A 26,655-nucleotide genomic window follows, 5' to 3' on the forward strand; every position below is an offset into this window, starting at 1 on the left:
AAAATCTCCTAATATGTTCTTTTGGGAGGAAAAAAGAGGGGAGGATGTGTGTGTATTAGCTTAGATGAAATCATTTCTCATGATGAAGTCACTACGATGCAGTGATGAAACATGCATCGCAGGCATTCATAACCCAATTAAATCCTCAAAAAACAGTTCAGTTTAATTGAATCAAAACAGTCAAATTATTGCCCTGACAACATGAACTTAACAAAAACTTTAATCATCAGTGATCTGAAATTGATTTTCTGTCGAAAAACGTCCAACTGCACCATGTCATATTCACATCTTTAACATGCTAGCAGGTATTTTACTAGTATTAGTAGTAGTAAAGATCATTTTCATCACTGCTTTGAGGTCAAGTTAACCTAGACAGCAAAACTGACAACTGAAATTAAACAAAATTAGAGCAAAGGAACTGTAATATACCAACTGGCAAACAATTGCAATATCTAAAACAGTGTTATTCAAGTGGTGGACCGTGGGACGTAATTGCGCCGTTTTACCATTTTTACAGATTAAAGTGAGCAGAGCGTCAAAACAACGTAGCAGTTCACCCCACAAGAACTCAGGGTTGTTTGTGGTAATGAACTTTTGGAGCTATATTTATAATATTTTTATCTAGAGCCAAAAGTCCTTTCCGCTCCATGTGCATTGCTTCTCTCTCTCCCTCGCTAAAAACGTAAAGCGCCACATTAAGAAGAGCTGCAGATGACGCAGTTATTTACCAACTGTAGCAGAAACAGGGTGAGCAACAAAATAGATACTTTCGCTAAAAACTGCAGAAAATATGAATACAGCTAATACAATTATTTTATCTGTCATACAGATGACTGACAGCATTTAAATAAACCAGGTTTGAGATGAGTTAATGTGTGGCATGGCTTTTTAATATGTTTAGCATTATTAATCAGCATATAAAGGGCATTGCATAATAAACAATGTTGTAATTTGGAAAATTACTTAAGAGATTGCAAGGGAAGATTACTAGTTAAATAACTAGTTAAATTTGTTTTGTCCTCATGTTGAGAGCTTTGATTATTAGATTATGTACATTGTTTGTTTTAATAGTTTATTGCTTTAGTAGTTTATTGCACCTCCACTGGAAAGGAAATGTAGAGACCGGACCTCTTTGAACTTTAATTGAATACCCCTGATCTAAAACAATGTCTAAATAGCGGTCTGGCGATTGGTTAACATTAACCAGTAGACCACATATGTATAGTACTGTATGTTAAGCTAAAATCATTCTAATATGCTGACTTATTATTATTATTATTAATTAGGGGTGTCGCAATATACCGGTATTGACGATAACCGTGATATTCAAAGCATGAAATATCGATATCGTGTTAATTTAGGGTGTGACGATATACCGGTATTGGCGATAACCACAATATTAAAATGAATAGGCGCGAATGAATGAATACTCCAGCGCCAGGGTGTCCATCACCTACGCCATTTTACACAGAGTAAGTTGTGATTATTTTACTAGTCATGGAATGGGAAATGTTATATTTACCTGTTAACAGCGATTTTCTGTGTTCATACTTCATATATTTCAATAAAGGGTGATTCTTTTAATAAGTACCGCATTTTCTTTACTCGTCTTATTCAGCGTGATGTAGCTATGCATACAGTTTTATGCCCTCAAAATTCAAGATACCTGGGCATTTTTTTGCCCCGACAATTTTTTGTCATTATATCATATTATAAGATGTAGTTGTTTTACAATATCACACAAGCAAAAGTGCCGTTTTCCCCAAATCAGCACAAATGCAATGTTCCTTCAACTTATTGTTAAATGAACAATGTGAGTTACATTTTAGACACAGTATTGTTAATACTGTTTTTTTCCCTTTATTTCGTCAACGAAAATTTCAAAATGATGACCAGCAGAACAGCCCCCGTGCAACAGAAATGTTTTTGTTATACTGACTGAATCCGCGTTCAGAACGAATGAATCCGAGCTTCGTTCCTGAATGAATCAGTCATTTGAACAAATCGACTCACTCATTAAGACAGTGACTTGATGCCACCTACTGGCAGTTTAGTTTAGTTTCATATTTAAGGTACATTTTAATTAAAAAGTTAAAATTAGAAAAATGTATTTAAATATATAATATTGAATTAAATTTATGTAGACAAATTGTAAATGCTGTGTAAATATATTAATGCCACTTCTCATTTTGTGTTTAAACCAAACCACAGAGCAGCGATTACATCTGCAGCCTCTGAAGACACACCAACAGCCACGTGTGTGTGTGTATACATGGGTGTATGTGAACATTTCATGTATAAAAGATGATTTCAAAGCGCTGCTGTCAGCTGAAGCCATGATTATAAAGACCAGCGAGAACAGATCGCCCACATACACACACACCTGCAACATACAGCTTTACAATTCAAGCCTGCCCAGAGGAAAATATAATTGCTCAGAAGTCACTCTTTCAGGAGATTTCATGGAAATTTTTAAAGTATCAACTTTTTCTCAGATTTTTCTTTCTAAACGCCTAAATCGCATAAATCGTTTAATAGTTGTCATACAATAAAGTTAGAGAGCCAGAAAATGATGTGGATAGCAGCTCAGATCATTTGCATTTTTCTTGAGAAATATTTTTTGGATCTCATCTGAGACTACAAGGGTCTATTTCTCAGGAGAAACATTTGAGACTTCAGAAAAAATGTCAATCAAATTGAATCTTCATCAGCGGATGGATTTGCCACATGCTAATCAAATCTGTTGATGCTGTAGCGTCAAGCTATTATAATCAAATCAGATTCACTCAAGTTTGTGCTTGTGTTTACAAAACAGACTATGTGAGCTGACGTGGTAGATGCTTCAGTGGCACTATGGGTAATGAGCTGGAGGCCTGGTATCTTAGTTAATGGCTAATGTGTTTGCTTCTTAAAGCCCTGATACGTTCTTCACTTAGGGGTAAAAAGAAGTTGGAATTACCTTTGCAGCGTTATAATTTTAACGAACATCCCAGCGGTGTCCTGAGAGCAGCGTTTAGTTGAATATGTAAATACTTTCCTCTTAATAACAAAATAAACACACAACAAAAATGACAGGAGTGAGAAAGCAGCAGTTAAGAAAGCATCTAGATTGCTTGAAAACAGCAGCTTTACAGTATTAAACACGAGAAAACAATGTCAGTGTCATTTTCCATTAGAATTACAACTTTAATTTCTACAATAAAGCTGCTCTCCAGTATGTTTTTACTCACTCAATGGACTGAAAAGAAGAAATCAACCGAAGATTTACACGTCAAAAAAAGTGTTTACCAGCCGGAGTGAACTTTTCCAGAAAGTGTTGGCCTGAGTTTGTTCGAAATGATGTCACACCATTTCTTACTTCGATTTTGCTAGTATAACAGGGTCTTTGCCATGTTCCTAAAACCAATTTAAAACCTAAATGCCTTTGCACACTGAGTCCGAAATTCGCATGCGAAATTTTCGCACGTTAAAAAATAAATTCGCCCTCACGTTATGTCAATCACGTTTGCACATTGCCTCCGAAACTTTCGTCCGTCAAAAAAAATTCGGATCAGGTTTGATTTTCTGTGTTTTTCGCATCCGTGGCACGCATTTTGAGAGACGCTTTGACAATTCAGAGCCACCGTACGCGAACGCAAAAATCCCGAATGCCCATCTGAGAAGTTGATCCACGTTGCCTACAGTACAAAACAGCAGCACCGAATGACAAACAACGTGTGGAATACAAAGACAAATTGTGCCAGTAGCAAAGCATCAAACTGAGCCATTAACATCCTGAAGTAAACTTTGAAACGCTCGGGATAATCACGCAGCTCCTTGATGAGGTGAAACTCTCCTTTCTCTCTATGCAATCTCGAAATTAGATGGACCCAATATTTCCTCTTTTTAAAGAGAGAGAGGACAACTAAATCGTGCTCACTGCTTGAAGACTTCATTTTGTATTGCATTCCTTAATACGCATCGGACTCAGTGTGCAAGGTCGAATTTTTAGGATTACGAATGCGAAAAAACGCATGCGAAAATTTCGGACTCAGTGTGCAAAGGCCTTAACAGTGAAATTAATTAAATGAAAAGAGTTTGTTTCACTCAAATAATAATTAAAGTTCATTGTACTTAATAGAAAAAAAGTTGCATGAACTCTAAATTTGATTGCAGTAAGCTGAACTTAATATGATTGAGTTGCAGCAAATGTCTAATTCCCAGCATGTTTTTCATCAGACTTTATAAGGAAAATAAATGTTGAAATTAAGTGTTATTTTGTGTGTTTTTGCACAAGATTAATATAGGGAGACATAAGTTAGTGTTTCATATTGTGTTATGTTGGGATTTACAGGGGGTTCTGTTATGTTAGTTTTGTAGGGTTCTACTAACATTTAAAAAATGAGTTAGTTTACTTAAATGTTTTGAGTATTCTGAACTTATTGAGTTTTACAGTGTAACTGTTTTCAGTATGGTGTGACATATAATAGATTAAACAGAATTCATTACATAACATGTGACAAAACAAATCATCCTGACTGCAGACTTGAGAAGTTGCTGTGTTTCTTTAGGGGGCATCAGTAGCCGTTTCCGCGTTATTAGCTGTGACCCGTCAGTTTGAATTATGCATGGTCTCCAGAAGAAAGCAGGCAGAGATCAAAAGTCATGGAGGTCAGCTTTCTAGACAGTTCACATTACTCCAATATGATTCCTGACTTCATCCTAATTAAGTCATTCAAAACACTAACTGCTGTCTGCAGGACAAAGAGAAGGAATTATCATATCCTGTCTCACAGAGCTTGAGTTAGGCTATATAACATGTTTCTTTTACTTTTTACATTTCCATTTATCAATCAACATGTTACTATTTGTTCTTCTATTTATCAGTATATACAGTATTACTACTAGAACAGCATCATATGTAGAAAAAATGCATGTTTGCTATTTGTTGCTAACGACTGCGCCATTGACCAATATTTTTTTGTTATTTAAAGAGCCTGTTAGTAATATGCGCCTATAGGCGGGTGCACAACGCGCATACACTCTCCTTATTACACACACAGGGATGCGCAGCAGCACACAAACATGCCAAATATTAAAAACAAAAAGATTACAGTGTTAAAGATTATTATTGTGTACATAAAAATAAAAATGCTTTGGTGGAATCCGTCTTGTCCCATAGATGGTCTGTTCGCGCTTTAACCTCGCACACGAGCATATTCGTTTCCTCGCTAGAGAAGCGTTCAGTTTTTCTGCTTGCAAATTCCGCCATGTAAATAGTGAATCCGCCATGGTGCAAGTGCAACTGGCTTTTAAAGGGAATGGGAGATGACACTCTGATTGGTTTATTGCATTGGTTTATTACGCCCAAAACACACCCATTACTCATAAAGACTAGACTAGGTACAACCCTTTTAGACCATGAGCCTGGCACGCCGACCATTTTCCCCGCCAATAAACTAGCAAAAATCGATTCGGACATGCCCCAAGTGCACCTGCGCCATGCACTTTAGACCATGTGCTTAGATTGTTAAAATAGGGCCCATAAACTTATTTCAAGGTTTATTTTTTATATTATTATTATTATTATATTATTATTATTATTATCATCAGACACAATTTTGATCGTTAAAGGTGCCCTAGATTCAAAAATGGAATTTACCTTGAAGAGTTCAGTACATGGAAATGACATACAGTGAGTCTCAAACTCCATTGTTTCCTCCTTCTTATATAACTCTCAATTGTTTAAAAGACCTCCGAAGAACAGGCGAATCTCAACATAACACTGACTGTTACGTAACAGTTGGGATCATTAATATGTACGACCCCAATATTTGCATATGCCAGCCCATGTTCAAGGCATTACACAAGTGCAGCCAGTATTAACGTCTGGATCTGTGCACAGCTGAATCATCAGACTAGGTAAGCAAGCAAGAACAATAGTGAAAAATGGCAGATGGAGCAATAATAACTGACATGATCCATGATTACATGATATTTTAGTGATATTTGTAAATTGTCTTTCTAAATGTTTCGTTAGCATGTTGCTAATGTACTGTTAAATGTGGTTAAAGTTACCATCGTTTATTACTGTATTCACGGAGACAAGACTGTCGTTATTTTCATTTTTTAAACACTTGCAGTCTGTATAATTCATAAACACAACTTCATTCTTTATAAATCTCTCCAACAGTGTGTAATGTTAGCTTTAGCCACGAAGCACTATCAAACTCGTTCAGAATCAAATGTAAACATCCAAATAAACACTGTACTTACGCGATTAGACATGCTGCATGACGAACACTTTGTAAAGATCCATTTTGAGGGTTATATTAGCTGTGTGAACTTTTTTTATGTTGTTTAAGGCAAGCGCGAGCTCTGGGGGCAGGGGGGCACAAGATTTAAAGGGGCCGCAGCCTGAATCGGTGCATAGTTAATGATGCCCCAAAATAGGATGTTAAAAAAATCTATGGGGTATTTTGAGCTGAAACTTCACAGACACATTCAGGGGACACCTTAGACTTATATTACATCTTTTAAAAACATGTTCTTCGGCACCTTTAAGTAAATTTATCTTGTTTTAAGGATGTTTAGATATTTATAATTAAACAAAACAAGGCAAAAATACAAACTTTTTGGTGTGTTTCCTACTTTAACCCTTTAGAACCTGAAGCTGAAATACATATTTAGGTTTTTTGACTGTCATTTGCTGATAATAAGCTGTATATTGCCAAAAAGCGCATGAGCCATTTGAATTATTTTGATAGTCCAAATGTTTGAAGAGATATGGTAACATTAATACAACTTGGCTGGACATGTCGGCGATGACAAACCCAAGTTTAAAAGGGTTCATTTCAACAGATTTTTAATTCAGGACAAGCAAATTCTTCTTTCTGAATCAGAGAACAGTGTGCTTTCAGCAGCACTTTATAAACCTTTTCTTGTCTCAGTGTCTATTTCTGTCTCTTACACAAAAAACACAACAGTCCAGGTGCACAAATACCCAACAAACAAACACACACACACACACACACACACACACACACACAGCTGGCTTCAGAAGGGGGGGGGGGAGAGAATTAAACAAGAAAGAAATAAACTTAGGGCAAGGCATAAAATATGCAGATGACTGGCCCAACATGAGCTGTCATAACCTTGAAGAGGTGCCCAGAGTTGCACACGAGCGGGTTCTATTTATATCTGTGCTACTGAACTAAGTGTAGTCTGTTAGGGAGTGTGTGTGGGAGTAAAGCTGTACGACTGCTTATCTAACATCACTGACTAAAGACACAGAGAGAGACGGAAATAGAAACGGAGAGAGAAAGAAAACGAGCAGCACTTTCAAGGTCCATTCTATTTAATTTTGAGAAGCAAAGTAAATCAAGATGGAAGTGATGTTCATCTCAGGGGTTCCCAAACTCTTTTGTCAGCTGAGTCTCTTTTACCTAAATGATTTAGTGGAAATAATTCCCCAGCACATACACAGCAAAAATGTTTTGTCAAGTATAACCTAAAAATGTGCTTCATATGGAAACATCTAAATTAACTGGTTTTATTTACAAAATACAATTACAAAATATTGTGAATGAATCAACCTGACAATACTTTACAACAGTCTTCCTCAAACCGAGTTCCTCTCTCAAACAGCAAGTAGAAAATTTCAGAATTTCAAACAAAAATGTCACAGTAAAACCATGACAAGTAATATAATCTCCTGTTTCCACCAAGTATATTTCCAATTCATTATATTTATATATATATATATACACACCCACAAACACAAAAGTCTGAAACAAAAAAACGTAAATTTGCATTAAATAAAAAAAAAATAATTTTCATGGTCTCATATTTAAATATTAACACATAATTTCATAAAATTTAATTATACAGAATAGTGAAACCATCAAAATGTGGTATGAAATACATATTTCAGAAACTAACAGTAAAAGTATCAATTATACTTGCATAAAAACGTGATCTCAAGTGGAATGAGTTCTGGAAATATACTTTCCGTTCATTTTTTCCATAGACATTTAAAAAATGTACTTTATCAAAGAGCTTTAAGCCTTAAACCAAACTAATCAGAAATCACAACATTACAAACTCGAAAATCTGAAAAAAGAGGGGAAAAAATGAACAACCATTCGTAAAATCTGCAGCAACAACATAAAACTTAAGATAAGAAGATAAAATATTTGAAAGTATGACCTATAAATACTTTATTTGCTTTACATTTTTACTAAACTTTCCATTAATTTTCATTTTTAAAGGAATGAAAATCAAGAGTTCTGGAAACTGCTCTACATTTTTACTCAAAAAAATCAACCAAAAATAAGAAGTTCATATTCAGGCAAACAGGTAAAGTTACCAGCTGATACTGATCATCTCAAAATGACCAAATGTCATCAGATTATATCAATATCATACATCATATCATTTCTATAACTAGTCCTAGCCATGTTTACTGGGTTTATCTAACCACTCTAAGGTCTGAATAACATCTACTATCTGACTTTACGTTTTGGTTAAGTATTAGTGTTCAGCTTGTGTTTTTTTCCCCCCCAAAATATCCCAAATATTTCCAACACATTCATTTTTCAAGCAAAAGATCCAAATATGTATTCAGGATTGTCGCATGCTGAATGCGGCCAGTCCATTCTATTCGTATTTACTTTCTGAAAAATAACTTTGGGAAGCTAAAAAAAATTGCTTAGAATTCATTTGCAAGACTTTTTTTTTTTCAGAAAGGGTGGGAAAAGAATATCGGAATAAACTGGGCGTGAAAAGGAAAGAGAGAGTGACGAAGGAAAGCAATCTTGTTAGCGGGCCGCCGTAGCCCAGGGAAGATTTCTATCAGACGCACATATAGGGAGAGGCATCCATTTAGAAAATGGCTTTTTCTGCACATGCTGGGCCATTTAGCACTCCCTGTGACGACTCCTGTTTGGGCCGGAGATAAATGCGCTTTCACAGACTCACTGCACACACACACACACACACACACTCAGACCACAGACTCAGCAACCTCCAGCTACTGAGAGTGCAAACACAGACTTGCATGCATTCAGTGTCCCAAACGGATTTTCTAAAACAGACACACACATACACACACACACACGTACATACGGACGGACAAATTAAAATATACTTTCCAACAACTGAGAATGTTCATCCTCACTATCAGTTACTCTCTGCTGTTTATCCCAGCAAAATATATTTAATGCGAACAAACAAAAACTGACACAGCTTGAAAATGGAAATAGCCAGAGATACACAATTTACTTGAAATAATTTCTTAATATTTAAATAAATATTTAAAATGGCTATATATACAAAATCTGAGACCAAAATATGTCTGAACAATTTTTATTTATTTAAATTATTTATTTTTAAATTCTGCTTTTCACTAAAAACATTATGATCATACTGTAATTTGTAATAAACAAAAAACTTGTTACATTTAACACAAAAATGCATTTCATGGTCTCACAATATTTAAATATTAAGAAATTACTTTATGCAATTATACAGAATAGTCATTTAATAAGTGAAACATGCATGTGAAATAGGCTATTCTGTATGAAATATACAGTACAATTCAGGCTTTCAGAAACTACCATAAAATTATTGTTTAGTGCCCAAGATTGTGTGAATGATTGTTATGAAATGTCACTACTGAAACAACTATACACACAAAAAACACTGCTATTACTGTAATCATCTTATGCAACTACTGTTATCATAACATCATAAACTAGATAAAGCTTCTTCCTAAGGCACCACCACAAAGGTAAATAATACAGTGTGATTATTATGGTTGCTTCCACATTGATGTACTGAAGAGAGACGCTCTTGCCCTAAAACTCTGTAACTCCAGAATATATTTCAGCTAGAGTGGTAGTACGGTGTAACAGGTTAAAGATGTTCAACTTACTCCTTTCATTTGTTGGCCTCCGGTGACCAGCTGCAGCACCTTCTCCAGTTCCTTCTCTATGCGACCGGCCCAGTGCATCATCCTGTTAGGCACAGAAAGCATTGGTTAACAGCAATGCAATTTAGTAATAATCACCATCACATAATGGCTGAATCCTAATTCACACACTATCTGTCCTATATAGTGAGCAGCAATAGAACATGTGAATGCCTAATCGTAGCACACTGAAAAAGAGTATCTCAAAAATTACCGGATGGTGTTTATCTGTGTCTGCTAATGATTTCATTAATATTGCCCACTATGACTGATGTCCCAGTTCTGGAAATGAAATGAAATGAAATGAAATGAAATGAAATGAAATGAAATGAAATGAAATGAAATGAAATGAAATAAAATAAAATAAAATAAAATAAAATAAAATAAAATAAAATAAAATAAAATAAAATAAAATAAAATAAAATAAATCTGGGATAAAATAAAATCTGGGATGAAATAAAATAAACCTGGGATAAAATAAAATAAATCTGGGAGAAAAGAAAAGAAAAGAAAAGAAAAGAAAAGAAAAGAAAAGAAAAGAAAAGAAAAGAAAAGAAAAGAAAAAAGAAAAGAAAAAAATATGGGATAAAATAAAATAAATGTAGCGTCTGGACCAATCAGCCACACAATTATTCATTGTATTTAATGAATTACCCATAAACTCACTCTCACTATCAAAGTTCTCTGAACCCATCCCCCTAAAACTGCAACCAGCATCCCAAATGTGGCCCACACAGGCCAACCTAGGTGTCCTATATGGTACTTTTATGATCCGGAAGAATGCTGTAGAGACTAGTGACTCATTCTTCCTGAGAAGGACAAATAAACTCTCTTAATCCTATGTATTCTTTATATAACCACTTGGGAAATGTTTAAACACGTATCCAATTTTCCCATCTCATGACTTTCCTTTTATAGGCTTTATTCTATGTATTAATTCTCTCTTTTGAACTATTTTGGTATTAATGTTCCATAGTTGCAAATGTATAGTTAACTGAGATCACATTGGCAGCATGTTTGGTATCTACGGACTCCAACTTTCATTTCCTATTTGGTAATTTATGTTACATCTTACTAACTCTGTGACATGTTAGTATTATAAGAATCTAGAAGGTTATTCTCTCATTCATTCAATCCAGTGTCTTATGCTAATATCTAGGGGTGTGACGAGATCTCGTGGCACGAGATCTCGCGAGACTAATATGTGACGAGATTTCTCGTTGAGGCGAAAAGTAGTCTCGTGATGTTGTTGCCATGACAGAGTGGTTAGGATGATTAGGACAGAATATGCCACAGCTTCGTTTACAGTACGCCTCCACTGTCGTTTTGCTTTGTATTTAAATAAAAAAACATTTAATTCAGTTGGATAACGGTTGCCACCGCTCCATATTTACAGAGTTACGCGCGATCGCTAATAGTGAAAGTAAACGCGAGCGCGCATTCAACGCGATTTCAATACCCCGCATTTTGAAAGCGGATCCCTGATGCATGCAAGTATCTCTCAATATGAAAGCTATTTTAGGCTGGGCAGCGTAGTTGTAACCATCTCTTAGCTCTGTATCAAAGAAAAATTTGGTCTTATTTGCACTTTGGTTGCACTTATTGTAAAGTGTTACCATAAAAAATGAATAACAGTTTTCTCTTAATCTTGTTAAGCACAAACAGTAAGGTTTAATTTGTTAACATTAGTTAATGCACTGTGAACTATCATGAACTAACAATAATTGGCTATTTTTTTTAACTAACATAAACAAAGATTAATAAATACTGTAGCAAATATATTGCTCATTGTTAGTTGATGTTGGTTAATTAATGTTAATAAATGAGACCTTATTGTAAAGTGTTACCATTTTATTTATACTGTTTTTATGATCAGTTTGGGGAAAGGAGTTCAGTTAGGAGGTCAAAAGTTGTAGAAGCTCATAAATCATGTACAGTAAGGTCTGAAGAGACTGAAATCATACAGAAGAGAAGTCAGTCAGTTGAGTTTTTGGCAAAACCTTTTACAGTACTTGAGTATTGTTGTCTTTTACCGCATATGATAATTCATACTAAGAAAGTAGAACTGAAATGACATTCATTACGAGATGATTAGTTAAAACATTTTAAAGACACCTGCAGAATATTTTTTCTAGACATGTATTTCGCCATTGAGGATTTCTTAAAAATAGTGTGTAAAAATCTTGTCTCATCTCGTCTCGTGAACTCAATCTCGAGTCTCGTCTCGTGAGATACCGGTCTCGTCACACCCCTACTAATATCTTCACTGTTAAATGTCGCTGTAGATTTTGCAGCACAGTACTGTAAAAACCTACAGTACAGTACCATATTTCTATATTACAGTACAATACTGTAATTTATATTGCATTCTGGGTAATTTTGATTGAGCGGGAATATTTTACAGTACATTTTAGTGTTGCTGTAACCCTGCTGTAACCTGGCTGTAATATACCAGGCAATAATACAGGATTGCTGTAAATAACGCGCCACCTGACGTCACATCACACAGACAGAAGAACACGGCCGCTGGTGACTGGAGAAGCAGAACGGTGTATTTCTGGAAGTTTGGTAAGTTAATTTTACTATTAGGTTTTTACAAAGTGTATCGTTTTTATTCTGGAATGAAACTGCACATTTAGCCAGCGAATGTTGCTAGCTGTAGTCGAAAACACCGTTATTAGATGTGTACGCGCTGTTTTGCCCCGCTGCTCTCCTGACATTTTAAAATCTAACTCAGTGAATTAGCTTCGGGTTTATTTCTACCAAACTCGATGTCGATGATTGTTGGAACCGTGGAAAGACGAACCGAAACGGGTTTGGTGAGTTTTAATTTGTTTCTGTCGAGTTTGAACGAAGTTTGTTTTACTAATGCGCGCGAGGTGGGAATCTGCTGGGAGATCGATAGACGGCCGTTTGTGTTTAAACAAAAAGGATCTTGCGATTAAAAAAAAGTATATTCCTGTGGGGATCCTTTCCATAATGTTGTCCGATTCGAGCCTGTCAGTGAGAAAAACAAGCACTTTTATAGTCGTACACTGACGGTGCACACAAGCTCAAACGTATTATATTTGCCGTCCACTGACGGCTGCAGCGGCCGCGGTCTTCAGTTAACGTTAGTGCTTAGGCACAAAAACATGGAAAAAGATGGCCCAGATCGAAAATACTTAAGTTTCACTTGAAACGTACTGTAAATGGGTGGTTTGGGGTCAGAGAGATTGGCTATTGTTAACTTGGCCAGATTATTACTGCATCTGTTTGGGCAAGAAGACCCTGTTCTGTAGCATAGTGACTGTTATGACAATAAACGATTATGATTATAAAAAAAATATGAATTGGGGTAAATTACCTTTATCACCGTTTATAATTATCTATTAGACAACAAAGCAAGTATAATGCATGCCATGGCAATATATTCAGCAAGGTCAAGGATAATATTTTACTAACCTAGATGTATTATTGAAGTAGGCCTATATGAAATGCATGTGGCAACAGTGTATGTGTTAGCCTATCCCCAACAAGCAACATCAATGAATAAACATTTATTTTGATTTCTTCCAGCAGTGTGGTCCACTTGTCTTTGCATCCTGGGAAGTGCATTGCTTTCACAAGGAAGCGTATTTGTAAGTATTATCCATAATAATACAACCTTTTACACTTTAAAAATAAGTTGCATTTTGTTTTGCTACAGAATTTTCATTTGACATTTCTATCTTACACTGTCTGTTCATCTTTATTGGTGCTGTGGATAACAGTTTTTGTAATACGTGTATTTGTGTTTGTGCCTTGACTTTGTTACAGTTTTGGCATTGAAAGAAAGAAATGTACTGCCCGACAGGGAGTGAGCAGAAGACCAGGACGGTGGTGCAGAGTGATGGCCATCAACCCACATGTCAACAGCTTCGTTCGGTCCTTTGTGTTTAAATGGAAGACTTCACACTGAGGGACTGTGGCCTGTTTGCAGCCATCCACGTGCCCTTCAGTTAGGGGTGAATCTTGTGGGACACTTGTTGTTTTTGCTCACTTTTTAAGATAAATCAAATTTCTGATGCACTGTACCAAGACCGTTGCTGATGGGGCGAAAGATGGTGACAATTCTGAAATGTTTTGAAATGTTTAAATATATTGATTGAATAAAAATACATTTTTTAAATTTACTCTGGTTTGCCTTTTGATTTGTAATGTTATTCTGTAGTATAGTACTATTGTAATATTACTAACTATAGTATGTATATACTATTCTAACCTATGTATTATATAATTATATATTTTATCATTATTAGCAATGATTATAAGTAATATTTATCAGTGAAATAACTATATAATACAATATAGTAAAATACAGTAAAAATTGATCAAATTACAAAATACTGTAAAAATACAGTAAAATACTGTTATGTAGTTATACAGTACTGTTCTTTGTACTGTAAAATTGCATTACAGTACATTGCTGTAAAGCGAAATACAGTACATTGCTGGCAACCCGCAATGTAAAAATACAGGGAAATTGTTAACAGTGTTGCTACAGAACAAAGACTCGTAAAACTTCCCTCTGAAAGGGAAACTCCTTATTGGCTCAGACACCTCAAGAGGGTATGACATCTTCACCCCTTATATTCACTGATCACAAGATCAAACCCCCTTCTCTTCCTTCTCTTCCTGCTCTTCCTCCTCTTCTTCCCTTCTACTGACAAATGCTGACATCAAGATGACGCTTTAAGAAGCTAGAAGCTTCTAAGGAACCCCAAGCTTGTGCCAGGCCTCTGCCTAGACCTTCCATTCACCAAAGATCCTCTGAATCCAACTGGTTCTCTTTTGTCAAGACAATATCAGCAAAGATTCAACGGAAGCCTCCACAAATTGCATCAGGACAGTTTTAATTCAACTTGGAGAGACATGCAAGTATCAAACTTAGTCTCATTATCAGATACATTGAGTATCCTTACCCCTTTTAAAGAAGGGCCTGTTAAAACTAAACTGATGGTTTGCTCAAGGCTGTTGATCTGCTGAATGTCAAACAATGCTGTAACCTCTTGCTTCCTGTACTCTGCTTTAGCTCTCTCTCTTGGTAAACTGTATGCATGTATGTGTGTGAATGTTAGAGTAGTGTTTAGTCTAGTTAATAAAGTCTCGTTCATGTCACATGTAAAGTTGTCTGTGTTTTGTGCTCATATACTGGAGTCCCTATTCATGTCGATCCTGACTACAGGCTTTTAGTAGAATAAGATTGTTATTTCCCATAACCTGGAAATGAACATTTCTTAGAATTAATAAACAATTAACACTGTGTGTTCACTGGACAACAGGTTAATTGATTGTAATATTAATTTTATTACATTAAGTTAATTTTATTAACTGATTCAAATATTAATAATTAATTATAACTAGTTATGATTAATTATTCATATTTATTTTGAGCTAATTTGCTACATAAATCTGGGACAAAATAAAATCTGGGATGAAATAAAATAAATCTGGGATAAAATAAAATAAAATAAATCTGGGATAAAATAAAATCTGGGATGAAATAAAATAAACCTGGGATAAAATAAAATAAAATAAAATAAATCTGGGAGAAAAGAAAAGAAAAGAAAAGAAAAGAAAAGAAAAGAAAAGAAAAGAAAAGAAAAGAAAAGAAAAGAAAAGAAAAGAAAAGAAAAAAATATGGGATAAAATAAAATAAATCTGAGACAAAATAAAATCTGGGATGAAATAAAATAAATCTGGGATAAAATAAAATAAAATAAATCTGGGATAAAATAAAATAAAATAAAATAAAATAAAATAAAATAAAATAAAATAAAATAAAATAAAAACAGCTCAGACAATGTCACAAAGACATTTAATCAAAACAGATGGATAAAGACTAAAATAGTATTTCAGACACACAGGAGTTTTAGGAGTTATTAGCATGAGTGTGATTCTGTATAAGAAAAATACTGCAGGGGTGATCATGAACAATTAGTATAATTGCTTTTATTTTGACTGTAACCTTGTGACCTTGAATGTCCCAGAAGCCGTCAGTTTGTTTCACACTTTTCATGAATTTCCCAAGACAAAAAAAGGAATACGTAGTAAAGGCTTGCAAATGGCAACTTTAAAGACTTAAATGAAATCAGAATTGGAGTTTCTGGCTTTTACTGCACATCTATTAGCCTTAAGGTCATCTAATGCACTTCAACATATAGTTTTAAGAGGAAATATATCAACACATAAAAAAAAGGGGGAAAAAACGTGCTTTTCATTTCATTGGGTCTTATTCTGGTAAGCTATCTGAAAACTGCCAATATTATTGCTCTATATTCATATACTGATTTCACGGACAGTGTGACATTTAAAAAAAAAGCATTAGTATCTGCTAGAGCACATCTGCAGTCATGAGATGTTTTAACGGTCAGTGTTCGGGAAACTGATGGAGAACATTACAGGGGAATTTCCGCAGTGTCACACAAACCCTATAACAGCTTTATCTGCTATTGCCTAATGGTCAGAGATTTGCAACCACGGCCCGGGGTCAGAAATAACCCTTATCTGTGTTACACAGCCTTAGAATAGCCCGCAAAGAAATCCTGCGTGTGTGTGCAAGTGTGTGTGTGTGTCTCTGACTGAGCAGTCTCTACTTGATAAGAATGACTGAACCCAGCTATTCTATTAGCATTTAATAATATAAAGTTTAAAATAAATATATTAATTCTTAAGAGTGTGCATTCCCTCCGAATGCTTATATGCGTTTCTGTTTTTCCCCATACTCTGGCATCTGCAGTAGTTGAACTCCAGAAACTGGATCAGTCTGACTCGTGAATGAATCACCGACTCAAAAGAACAATTCATTCACATTGCTTCTTCTGTCAAAAATGAAGGACGGATGTGTTTTTGTTCATCAGAGCGGTATTTAAAATTTTTACGATAGTTCATGGTGCTTTTTTTGTCATTTTTTGTAGCTTTAAAGGCACAGTCATCATTCACATTAGGTGATGGGAAGTCCGACTCGTTTTCGCGAATCAGTTCTTTTGAACAGTTCGTTTCAAAGAATCGTTTAAACGGATTCAGCTATTCTGTATGCTATCACGTCAATGCGTCATCTCGTAGTCACTGATTTTGACAATTTTGATCATATTAATAATTAATAATAAGTTTATTGTAATGTAATGTGTCTTATTTCAGTTGTTTAAAAACAAAGCCATTTAGAAATTTATATACAGTATAATTTAAATCTTTTTAAGCTGTGAAGTCATATTTACAGTACATTTTAATTGTGATATTTCTGCTATTCAGCTATTAAAGTAATTTACATTTCTCTTACTGTCAGCTCACTCATCGGCTCACTAATTCAGTCCAATTTGTGGACAAATCATTCAATCCGACTCAAAAGAACGATTCGTTCACAAATTGGACATTGCTAATTCACATTGATTATACTAACAAGATGATCAGCGTATTATTCAAAAATGCATTTTTGTAAGGAGAAAGAAAATAATACAGCTTTGGAATGACGTGAGCACGAGTAAATGATGACAGAATCTTTATTCTGGGGGTGAACTATCACTTTAAGAAAGTAAACAGGCTGAATTTTGATTCATTTTGACTTTAATCACTACCCTTCCAAACTCTCATCCTGTCTTTCTCTCTGACAGTGGGCTGCTCGGCTCTTGGCAGGTAAGAGTGGATGTTTAAGGAGCCGAATGATAAAGAAAGCCCGGTTCTGACAGAAATGCCTCCCTAAGCAGCAGCAACACTTGCTAACTGGGCCAAACCCGAATGAAGCGATCAAACGTCCGGAGATCAGAGCTGTATATCTGCCTGCAGCTCCTAAAGCTCTTAACACAATGAGATTCAGCAGAACAGAGATGGATAGAGACTGGAAGGTAAGAAAATGCTGTCTTAGGCCAGGAACGATCTGTACACAAACTCGTGAATGTGCTCAGGAGATTGCACTGCAAGTTTGCAGCTTGTCGTACTTAAAGGGATAGTGCAGCCTAAAATTAAACTTTTGTCATTATTTACTCATTCTCATGTTGTTCCAAAGCTGTATGACTTTCTTTCTTTCATGGAGCACACATAAAGTATGCAGCTGTTTTAAATTCTATGTAAATAAACTTGACATTGACACTGACATAAAAAGTTACAGTATGGTGTTTATCTGTGCCTGCTAATGATTTCATTGAATATTGCCCACTATGACTGATGTCTCAGTACTGGTATAAAATAAAATAAATAAAATAAAATAAAATAAAATAAAATAAAATAAAATAAAATAAAATAAAATAAAATAAAATAAAATAAAATAAAATAAAATAAAATAAAATAAAATAAATAAAATAAAATAAAATCTGGGAAAATAAATCTGGGATGAAATAAAATAAATATGGGATAAAACAAAATAAAATAAAATAAAATAAAATAAAATAAAATAAAATAAAATAAAATAAAATAAAATAAAATAAAATAAAATAAAATAAAATAAATAAAATAAAATCTGGGATAAAATTAAATCTGGGATGAAATAAAATAAATATGGGATAAAACAAAATAAAATAAAATAAAATAATATAAAATAAAATAAAATAAAATATGGAAACGTATATAAGTGGAAATCGGCAAATAAAAATTAGAGACTGTTGACTCCACCCACTGAGTCTCATTTTTGACATACAAAATTATATGTCAAAAGCAAAAGTTTACAAAGCAATAGGGATGTGACGAGACAGCTATCTCACGAGACGAGACGAGACGAGAGATTGAGTTCACGAGACAAGATGAGACAAGATTTTTACACACTATTTTTAAGAAATCCTCAGTGGTGAAATACATGACTAGAAAAAATATTCTGCAGGTGTCTTTGAAATGTTTTAACTAATCATCTTGTAATGAATGTCATTTCAGTTCTACTTTCTGAGTATGAATTATCATATGCAGTAAAAGACAACAATACTCAAGTACTGTAAAAGGTTTTGCCACAAACTCAACTGACTGACTTCTCTTCTGTATGATTTCAGTCTCTTCAGGCCTTACTGTACATGATTTATGAGCTTCTACAACTTTTGACCTCCTAGCTGAACTCCTTTCCCCAAACTGATCATAAAAACAGCATAAATAAAAATGGTAACACTTTACAATAAGGTCTCATTTATTAACATTAATGTATTAACCAACATCAACTAACAATGAGCAAAATATGTGCTACAGTATTTATTAATCTTTGTTTATGTTAGTTGATAAAAATAGTAATTCATTGTTAGTTCATGATAGTTCACAGTGCATTAACTAATGTTAACAAATGAAACCTTACTGTTTGTGCTTAATAAGATTAAGAGAAAACTGATAAGTGCAACCATAATCGCACTCTCTCAATATTCAAAGTGCAAATAAGACCAAAATTGTCTTTGATACAGAGCTGAGAGTTACAACTACACTGCCCAGCCTAAAATAGCTTTCATATTGAGAGATATTTGCATGCATCAGGGAGCCGCTTTCAAAATGCGGGGTATTGAAATCGCGTTTGAATGCGCGCTCGCATTTACTTTCACTTTCAGCGATCGCGCGTACTCTGTAAATATGGAGCGGCGGCGACCGTTATCCAACTGAATTAAATGTTTTTTATTTAAATACAAAGCAAAACGACAGTGGAGGTGTAATGTAAATGAAGCGGTGGCATATTCTTTCCTAATCATCCTAACACTCTGTCATGGCAATATCACAAGACTACTTTTCGCCTCGTCACATTTTAGTCTCGTGAGATCTCGTGACATGAGATCTCGTCACACCCCTACAAAGCAAATGTATTTCAAACACAAAAGAAAAAAAAAGTTGTTTAAAACTCAAAAACAAAAAATGTTAAGGGGAAAAAAAGAGTTTTACAGATAATAATAATAATTCAGCATAATAAAAATAATAAATAAAAAGCTGAATTGAGCAATTATGTTATGAACTGCAGTCTGAACTTTCCGGAGCAATGATTCATCAAATTAAGAATAGATAGAAGCATTAACATACTAGAGAATGTTTCAGAGTTCAGACCTAAGATAAAACATAAATGATACCCACATAAGCAAAAACACAACTAATGGACTGACTTTTCTAATACACATGCACATATTCACACTAAAAGCTTTAGGGGCTTTTAGCACCTACATCACAATGTACACTGAGCTGGGTAAAAAGCACTAAGAAACATTGACTAAGACCAAAGTAATGGCATGTATAAATGCAATCGTAACTTTATGCAATACTGAGTGAACCTTAAAATACCTGCAAATAGTCCAATGCTTTCACAGCACTGAAATTTCAGATATTTACTCTCTCTATTACAGCTGATTCACTGCAAATCTAAAAAAGCCAGTAACAACAAGACCCTCTCCATCATCTATCTCCACCATCAGCGGAGCGACATGGTCATTTGTCATTTAATGATAGCACAGAAAAAGAAATGTCATCGTGAAATGTCAGCTTCATTTGAATGACAAGTATGGGAAGATTTGTGGAAGAATGAGTCACGCTGGCAACAAAGAAAACACACTTCTACACAAATCCACAACCGGCATCTAATGCCATTATTTTTCATCTAATGTGACCATTTTTAGCACTGTTTTCCTTATATACAAGTGACATCTAACCATGTTTTGTAAGATATAGGGCCCTATTTTAACGATCTAAACGCAAAGTGTAAAGCGCACGGCGGGTGCACTCAGGGCGTGTCCAAATCCACTTTTGCTATTTTAACGACGGAAAAACGGATTTTTGAAATGGGTTGTCCCTATTCTCTTAATGAGTAATGGGCGTAACGTTCAATAAACCAATCAGAGTGTCATCTCCCATTCCCTTTAAGAGCGAGATGCGCTCGCGCCATGGCGGATTGCTATTTACATGGCGGAATTTGTTGGCGCAAAAGCTGAACGCTTTTCAAGCGAAGAAACCGATCTGCTCGTGCGTGAAGTTAAAGCATGTTTGTGTGATGCGCATCCCTGTGTGTAATAAGCAAAGTCAACGCGCACTGTGGACGCGCCCAGAGGTGCAGTTTCTACCAACGCGCTCTAACAAAAAAATATTGCGCCATTGACTTTAGACTTTAGACCAGGTTTGAGTTGGTCTATGGCGCAGTCTATTTTCAGCTCCTTAAAATAGCAATGCACCGGCAATGTGCCTGAACACACCTCTTTTTTTAGACCAGCACGCCCATGGGCGCACTAACTGACGCTGACGTGACGCTGAACGGGAAAACGCGAACGGCGCCGGACGCAAACTAGCAAACACACTTGCGCTGCGCCTTGCGTCGCATTGCGCCGGGTGTATTATAGGGCCCATTGTATTTACAACAAAGTACATATAGTACACAATTATTTAAGTTCTTATACAGTGCATAGTAAACTACATATAATGAACTAGATTTTTACATTTTTTGGTGCTTGCCCATGCAAAACTCACTGCCATAATGCTCCAGATATCAAATTATTTTAAATTGCGAAAATGTTCCGAGTGGTTTCTGAGGTGTTCTTAGTAGTGTCTAAATATTTCTAAGATGTTCTAGGAGGTTGCTAAGGTGTCCTGAGTGGTTTCCATGGTGTTTCTAAGGTTGTTTCTAATTTTTTTCTAAGCTGTTCTAGTTGGTTGCTAAGGTGTTTTAAATGGTTTATAAGATGATCCTCATGCAAGGATGAGGATCCTAAATCCCCAATCCTAAAATTTAAAATGCATCTAGTTTTTTTGTATAAATTTATACTGTGAAAAATGCACATTATAAATATATCAAAATATTATTTGGAAAATATCTATTTTCTATTAAAGTTACATTATATTTTTTCTAGCCTACATATGTTACTGTAAGATATATTACTTATTTATTTACTCATTTATTAATGTCATTTTTTTATTTGCATTTATTATTTATTTTAATCTATTTTTATTTATTTTATTTACTCTATTTACCCTTTTCATCTATTTTTTAAATCACATTTTATTTGTATTAATTTAATATTGTTTATATATATTTTTTTAAACTAATTTTCTTTATATATTTGTTTTAGTCTTCGTTTTATTTATTTTTTTATTTCATTTTTAAACTTTGTACAGTATTTCTCTTTGCATTTTCACAGACCCGCAGCACTCCCTTGTGCTCCCTGTTCTGTTCGACTGCAAATATCTAATCAGCCTATCACATGGCAGCAGTTCAGGGCATTTAGATATGTAGACATGTTCAAGACGATCTGCTGAAGTTCAAACTGAGCTTCATAATAGGAAAGAAATGTGATTTAAGTGACTTTGAACGTGGCATGGTTGTTGGTTCCAGACGGGCTGGTCCGAGTATTTCAGAAACTGCTGATCTACTGGGATTTTCACACAGAAAACCATCTCTAGGGTTTACAGAGAATGGTCAGAAAAAGAGAAAATATCCAGTGAGCAACAGTTCTGTGGGTGAAAACGCTCTGTTGATGCCAGAGGTCAGAGGAGAATGGCCAGTTTTGAGCTGATAGAAAGCAACAATAACTCAAATAAGCACTCGTTACAGTTGAGGTCTGCAGAAGAGCATCTGAACACGTCCAACCTTGAAGCAGATGAGCTCCACCAGCAGAAGACACACTCCTGTCAGATAAGAACAGCAAACTGAGGCTACAATTCACACGGGTCACCAAATCTGGACAATAGAAGATTGCAAAAGAACATTGCCTGGTCTGATGAGTCTCGATTTCTGCTGTGACATTCAGATTGCAGGGTCAGAATTTGGTGTAAACAACATGAAAACAGGGATCCATCCTGTCTTGTATCAACGGTTCAACCCAGTCCTAGCAAAGTGTACCTAATAAAGTGGCTGGTGAGTGTAGAAAAGGTCAGCACAACCTCTTCATTGCCACACAGTTTGAGTCCATATCAAAGACGGTGTGACAAGTTAATACTTCCTTGATTATTCCAGTACAGCATGGCACTAGAGACATCAAGGTCATGGGTATGTATGGTAATGCATGTACTGATAAAAATGTGCCAATTCACTGTAAAAGTATAGTTAGGGATGTGCTCATATCCATAAATGGTAATAGTGATAGTGAGGAAACAAGCAGCAGTTACCTCTACTCAATTCAATTTCCAGGCTACTTTGGTTTAGTGTCACGTTACAAAATATCCATTAGAGGTTGATTCAGTTAAGTTAAATGTCATTTGGCAGCTGAGATTCAATTCACTCAAGCTCCTTTTAAAAGGAAGTCGATTCACTCTGCCGCCATCTGAACACCACGAGATCACTCTTTTGGGCAAAAACAAATCTGCAAAATGGTTTGCAAAGATTTCACCTTAAAATCATGACAAATCACAAATCTAAATCTATAAATCTAATAATGGCATCATTATCTTTAGCTTTTCCCATACGCCAGCCTGAAGTTGTATTACCGAATGATAGTTCAACCTTGAATTTTACAGATAAAGGAATAGTTCACTTCAGAGTTCAATTTTCCTGATAATTTACTCACCCCCATGTCATCCAAGATGTTCATGTCTTTGTCTTCAGTTGAAAAGAAATGAAGGTTTTTGAAGAAAACATTCCAGGATTTTTCTCCATATAGTGGACTTCACTGGGGTTCAACGGGTTGAAGGTCCAAATGTCAGTTTCAGTGCAGCTTCAAAGAGCTCTACATGATCCCAGACAATGAATAAGGGTCTTATCTAGCGAAACGATTGGTAATTTTCTATAAAAATAAAAAATTATATACTTTTTAAACACAAATGCTCGTCTTGCACTGCTCTGAGATGTGCCACGCATTACGTAATCACGTTGAAAAGGTCACACGTGACGTAGGCGAAATCGTCCAACATTGTTGTTTTTTTGTAAAGGCTGTTTGACTTAGTCTTTACATATTTGCTTTGTAGACACTGGATCGGTACTTCCGCCTACGTCACGTGTGACCTTACCAACATGATTACGTAATGCGTGGCCATCACAGAGCAGTGCAAGACGAACATTTGTGGTTAAAAGTATATGATATTTATTTTTTTTAGAAAATGACCAATCGTTTCGCTAGATAAGACCCTTTTTCCTCGTCTGGGATCATGTAGAGCTCTTTGAAGCTGCACTGAAACTAAAATTTGGATCTTCAACCCGTTGAACCCCACTGAAGTCCACTATATGGAGAAAAATCCTGAAATGTTTTCCTTAAAAACCTTAATTTCTTTTCGACTGACGAAAGAAAGACAAACATATTGGATGACATGGGGGTGAGTAAATTATCAGGAAAATTGAATTCTGAAGTGAACTAATACTTTAAGTGTGAGTGGTTAAGTTTTTTTGTTTGTGTCTGTAGTGTATGTATATGGCTTTGAATTTGTGAAATGAATAAAAAAGTTATTAAAAAAAAGCTTTTCCCATACACGTTTTTTGATGAGTGACCCGTCTCTGACTCACTGTACTGCTTCCTCTCATGTTTCATGCTTTTCAAACATAATTAACGGAACTAAGCCAAACCCTGTTATTATAAGTACTATGACCTCAGAAACCCCTAATGCAAAGACAAGCAGCTAAGCCACTGCAGAGGGAGTTTCCTGTAATCTATTGATCTGATACTGACAGATACACAGGAAGTGAAGAAAGAAATGAGACTGAGCGTGTTTAGATTACACAGCTCGTAATGAAAGATCTAGACGGAGATGATAATAAATGGTTTGCGGGGACGAAGACGCTGCTGAAGGAAACGTGTCAACCAAGAAAAGGTCACAGAGGGAGAAATAACGGTTTTCAGAATGAGGGATGTTTCTCAGGGAGAACTGATGCTAACTGCTAATGACAACACCTCCAGCATGTGCGGGAATCCAGAATGCTTGCTCTTTTACACTCACACAGGCCATAAAATGTGCCAGGTCATACTTTGTCTCCATCATGCAAACACCTTTATTTAGTGCCTGGCCAGGATGTTCCAGTAGATTTTTTACTTGCTTCGTCAACATATTATATTTCTATTTTCTATCATTTTTATTGACATATTGTTATATATGACAGAAAAATATATATCTTGTATATGTAAAAAAGGTATAAAATTATATTCTAACAAAATATTTATGTAATATTTACACACACACACACACACACACATTTTTCATGTTTTATGGGGACTTTCCATAGGCAAAATAATTTTTTATATATATTATATCCCGTAACTCTAACCCTAACCACAACACTCACAGAAAACATTCTGCATTTTTGCATTTTCAAAAAAAAAAAAAAACATAATTTAGTATGATTTATAAGCTGTTTTGTCCTTCTGGGGATATTTGTGTATATATACACTGACATTCAAAAGTTTGGGATTGGTAAGATTTTTACTGTTTTTAAAATAAGTCTCTTCTGCTCACCAAGGCTGCATTTATTTGATTAAAAATACAAAAAAAAAAGTAATACTGTGAAATATTGTTACAATTTAAAATTTTAAAGTTTTCTATGTGAATATATTGTAAAATGTAATTTATTCCTGTGATCAAATCTGAATTTTCAGCATCATTACTCCAGTCTTCAGTGTCACATGATCCTTCAGAAATCATTCTAATATGCTGATTTGCTGCTCAAGAACCATTTATTATTATCATCAATGTTGAAAACAGTTCAACAGTGTATAATTTTGTTTTCAGGATTCTTTGATGAATATAAAGTTAAAAAGAACAGCATTTATTTGAAATAGAATCTTTTGTAACATTATAAATGTCTTTACTGTCACTTTTGATCAATTTAATAAAAGTATCAATTTCTTCAATTTCACTAAAAAAAAAAAAAAAAAAAAAAAAAAAAAATCTTACTGACCCCAAACTTTTGAACGGTAGTGTATAATATTAAAAAAGTTATATATATATATATATATATATGTACACAAGCCATCAGTGTCATCTATGGTCATTAAATAATTAATCAATAATTGCAAAATGTAGTGACAACACAGCACTGGTCCTACAGCGTATTTGTTAATTTTGTCAACTAGCTGAAAAGTCTCACTGGCTCACCTCCCATCTCTATTGCTTTTTACAACTTCTCTTTCCAAATCTCTGGTATTTGAAGTTGTCTTACTAACCAGCCCGAATATCCCTGGTTAAATATCACAAAACCGGTAGTAAAGGATCTAGAGAGGTGCTCACTCACAGCCAAGGTTCAGATTCCCTGCACATGTAACAGGTTAGGAATAACAAAGATTTTAGAAAACTCACATGTTAGATGGGTTGTAATCCTCCCATTACCTCAAACCGATGTCATAGATTATTATATTGTGTCCAGAATCAAATATAACACAATATCTATGTCCAAAATGAAATTGTCTGTGAGTCATATACTGATCCTGGTACAGTAGTAAACAAACCCAGCCTATACACAAGATCTACAAACAATGATCTACAATCATTTCATAATGGAAAACAAAAGTATTTTTTGTCTTTGAGTGACATTTCCTCCTTACAGTCTTGAAAAAGTTTGTTTGTGTATTTGTTTTTGTATGTTTGCTTTTTTTTATTGGGGAAAAAAAATGAAATTCCAGTGACCTTTCAGCACCATGGACAGCGCACTACAAACACATCAATAAAACTTCAACTGAAACAAAGTATTTTTAGACTATTTTAAATATTATATAAAAAAAAATCTTAGCCTGTACATCTAATTTTTTACTGCTACACCAAATTCTATTTTTAATACCACGTGGCGCTTAATAATTGCATCAATAATAATAACGTAATACTAATGAGGCATAATTACTGAT

General features: G+C 34.9%; 1 protein-coding gene and 1 long non-coding RNA gene across 3 annotated transcripts in view; one reads left to right on the plus strand and one right to left on the minus strand.

Annotated features, from left to right (window-relative positions):
* Nucleotides 1-26,655, minus strand: part of cacna2d2a (calcium channel, voltage-dependent, alpha 2/delta subunit 2a) — a 383,618-nt gene that overhangs the window by 350,906 nt on the left and 6,057 nt on the right. For both annotated transcript variants that reach the window (XM_048199167.1, XM_048199168.1), the window contains exon 2: nucleotides 9,914-9,995. In XM_048199167.1, coding sequence (XP_048055124.1) covers nucleotides 9,914-9,995 — 82 coding nt within the window. The remainder of the gene's footprint in view (nucleotides 1-9,913; nucleotides 9,996-26,655) is intronic.
* Nucleotides 12,109-14,103, plus strand: LOC125273634. Its single transcript, XR_007186112.1, has 2 exons — nucleotides 12,109-12,517; nucleotides 13,508-14,103. It is a non-coding gene; the product is annotated as an uncharacterized LOC125273634 (long non-coding RNA).

This window comes from Megalobrama amblycephala, linkage group LG8 (assembly GCF_018812025.1).
Source record: "Megalobrama amblycephala isolate DHTTF-2021 linkage group LG8, ASM1881202v1, whole genome shotgun sequence".
Taxonomy (NCBI): Eukaryota; Metazoa; Chordata; class Actinopteri; order Cypriniformes; family Xenocyprididae; genus Megalobrama; species Megalobrama amblycephala.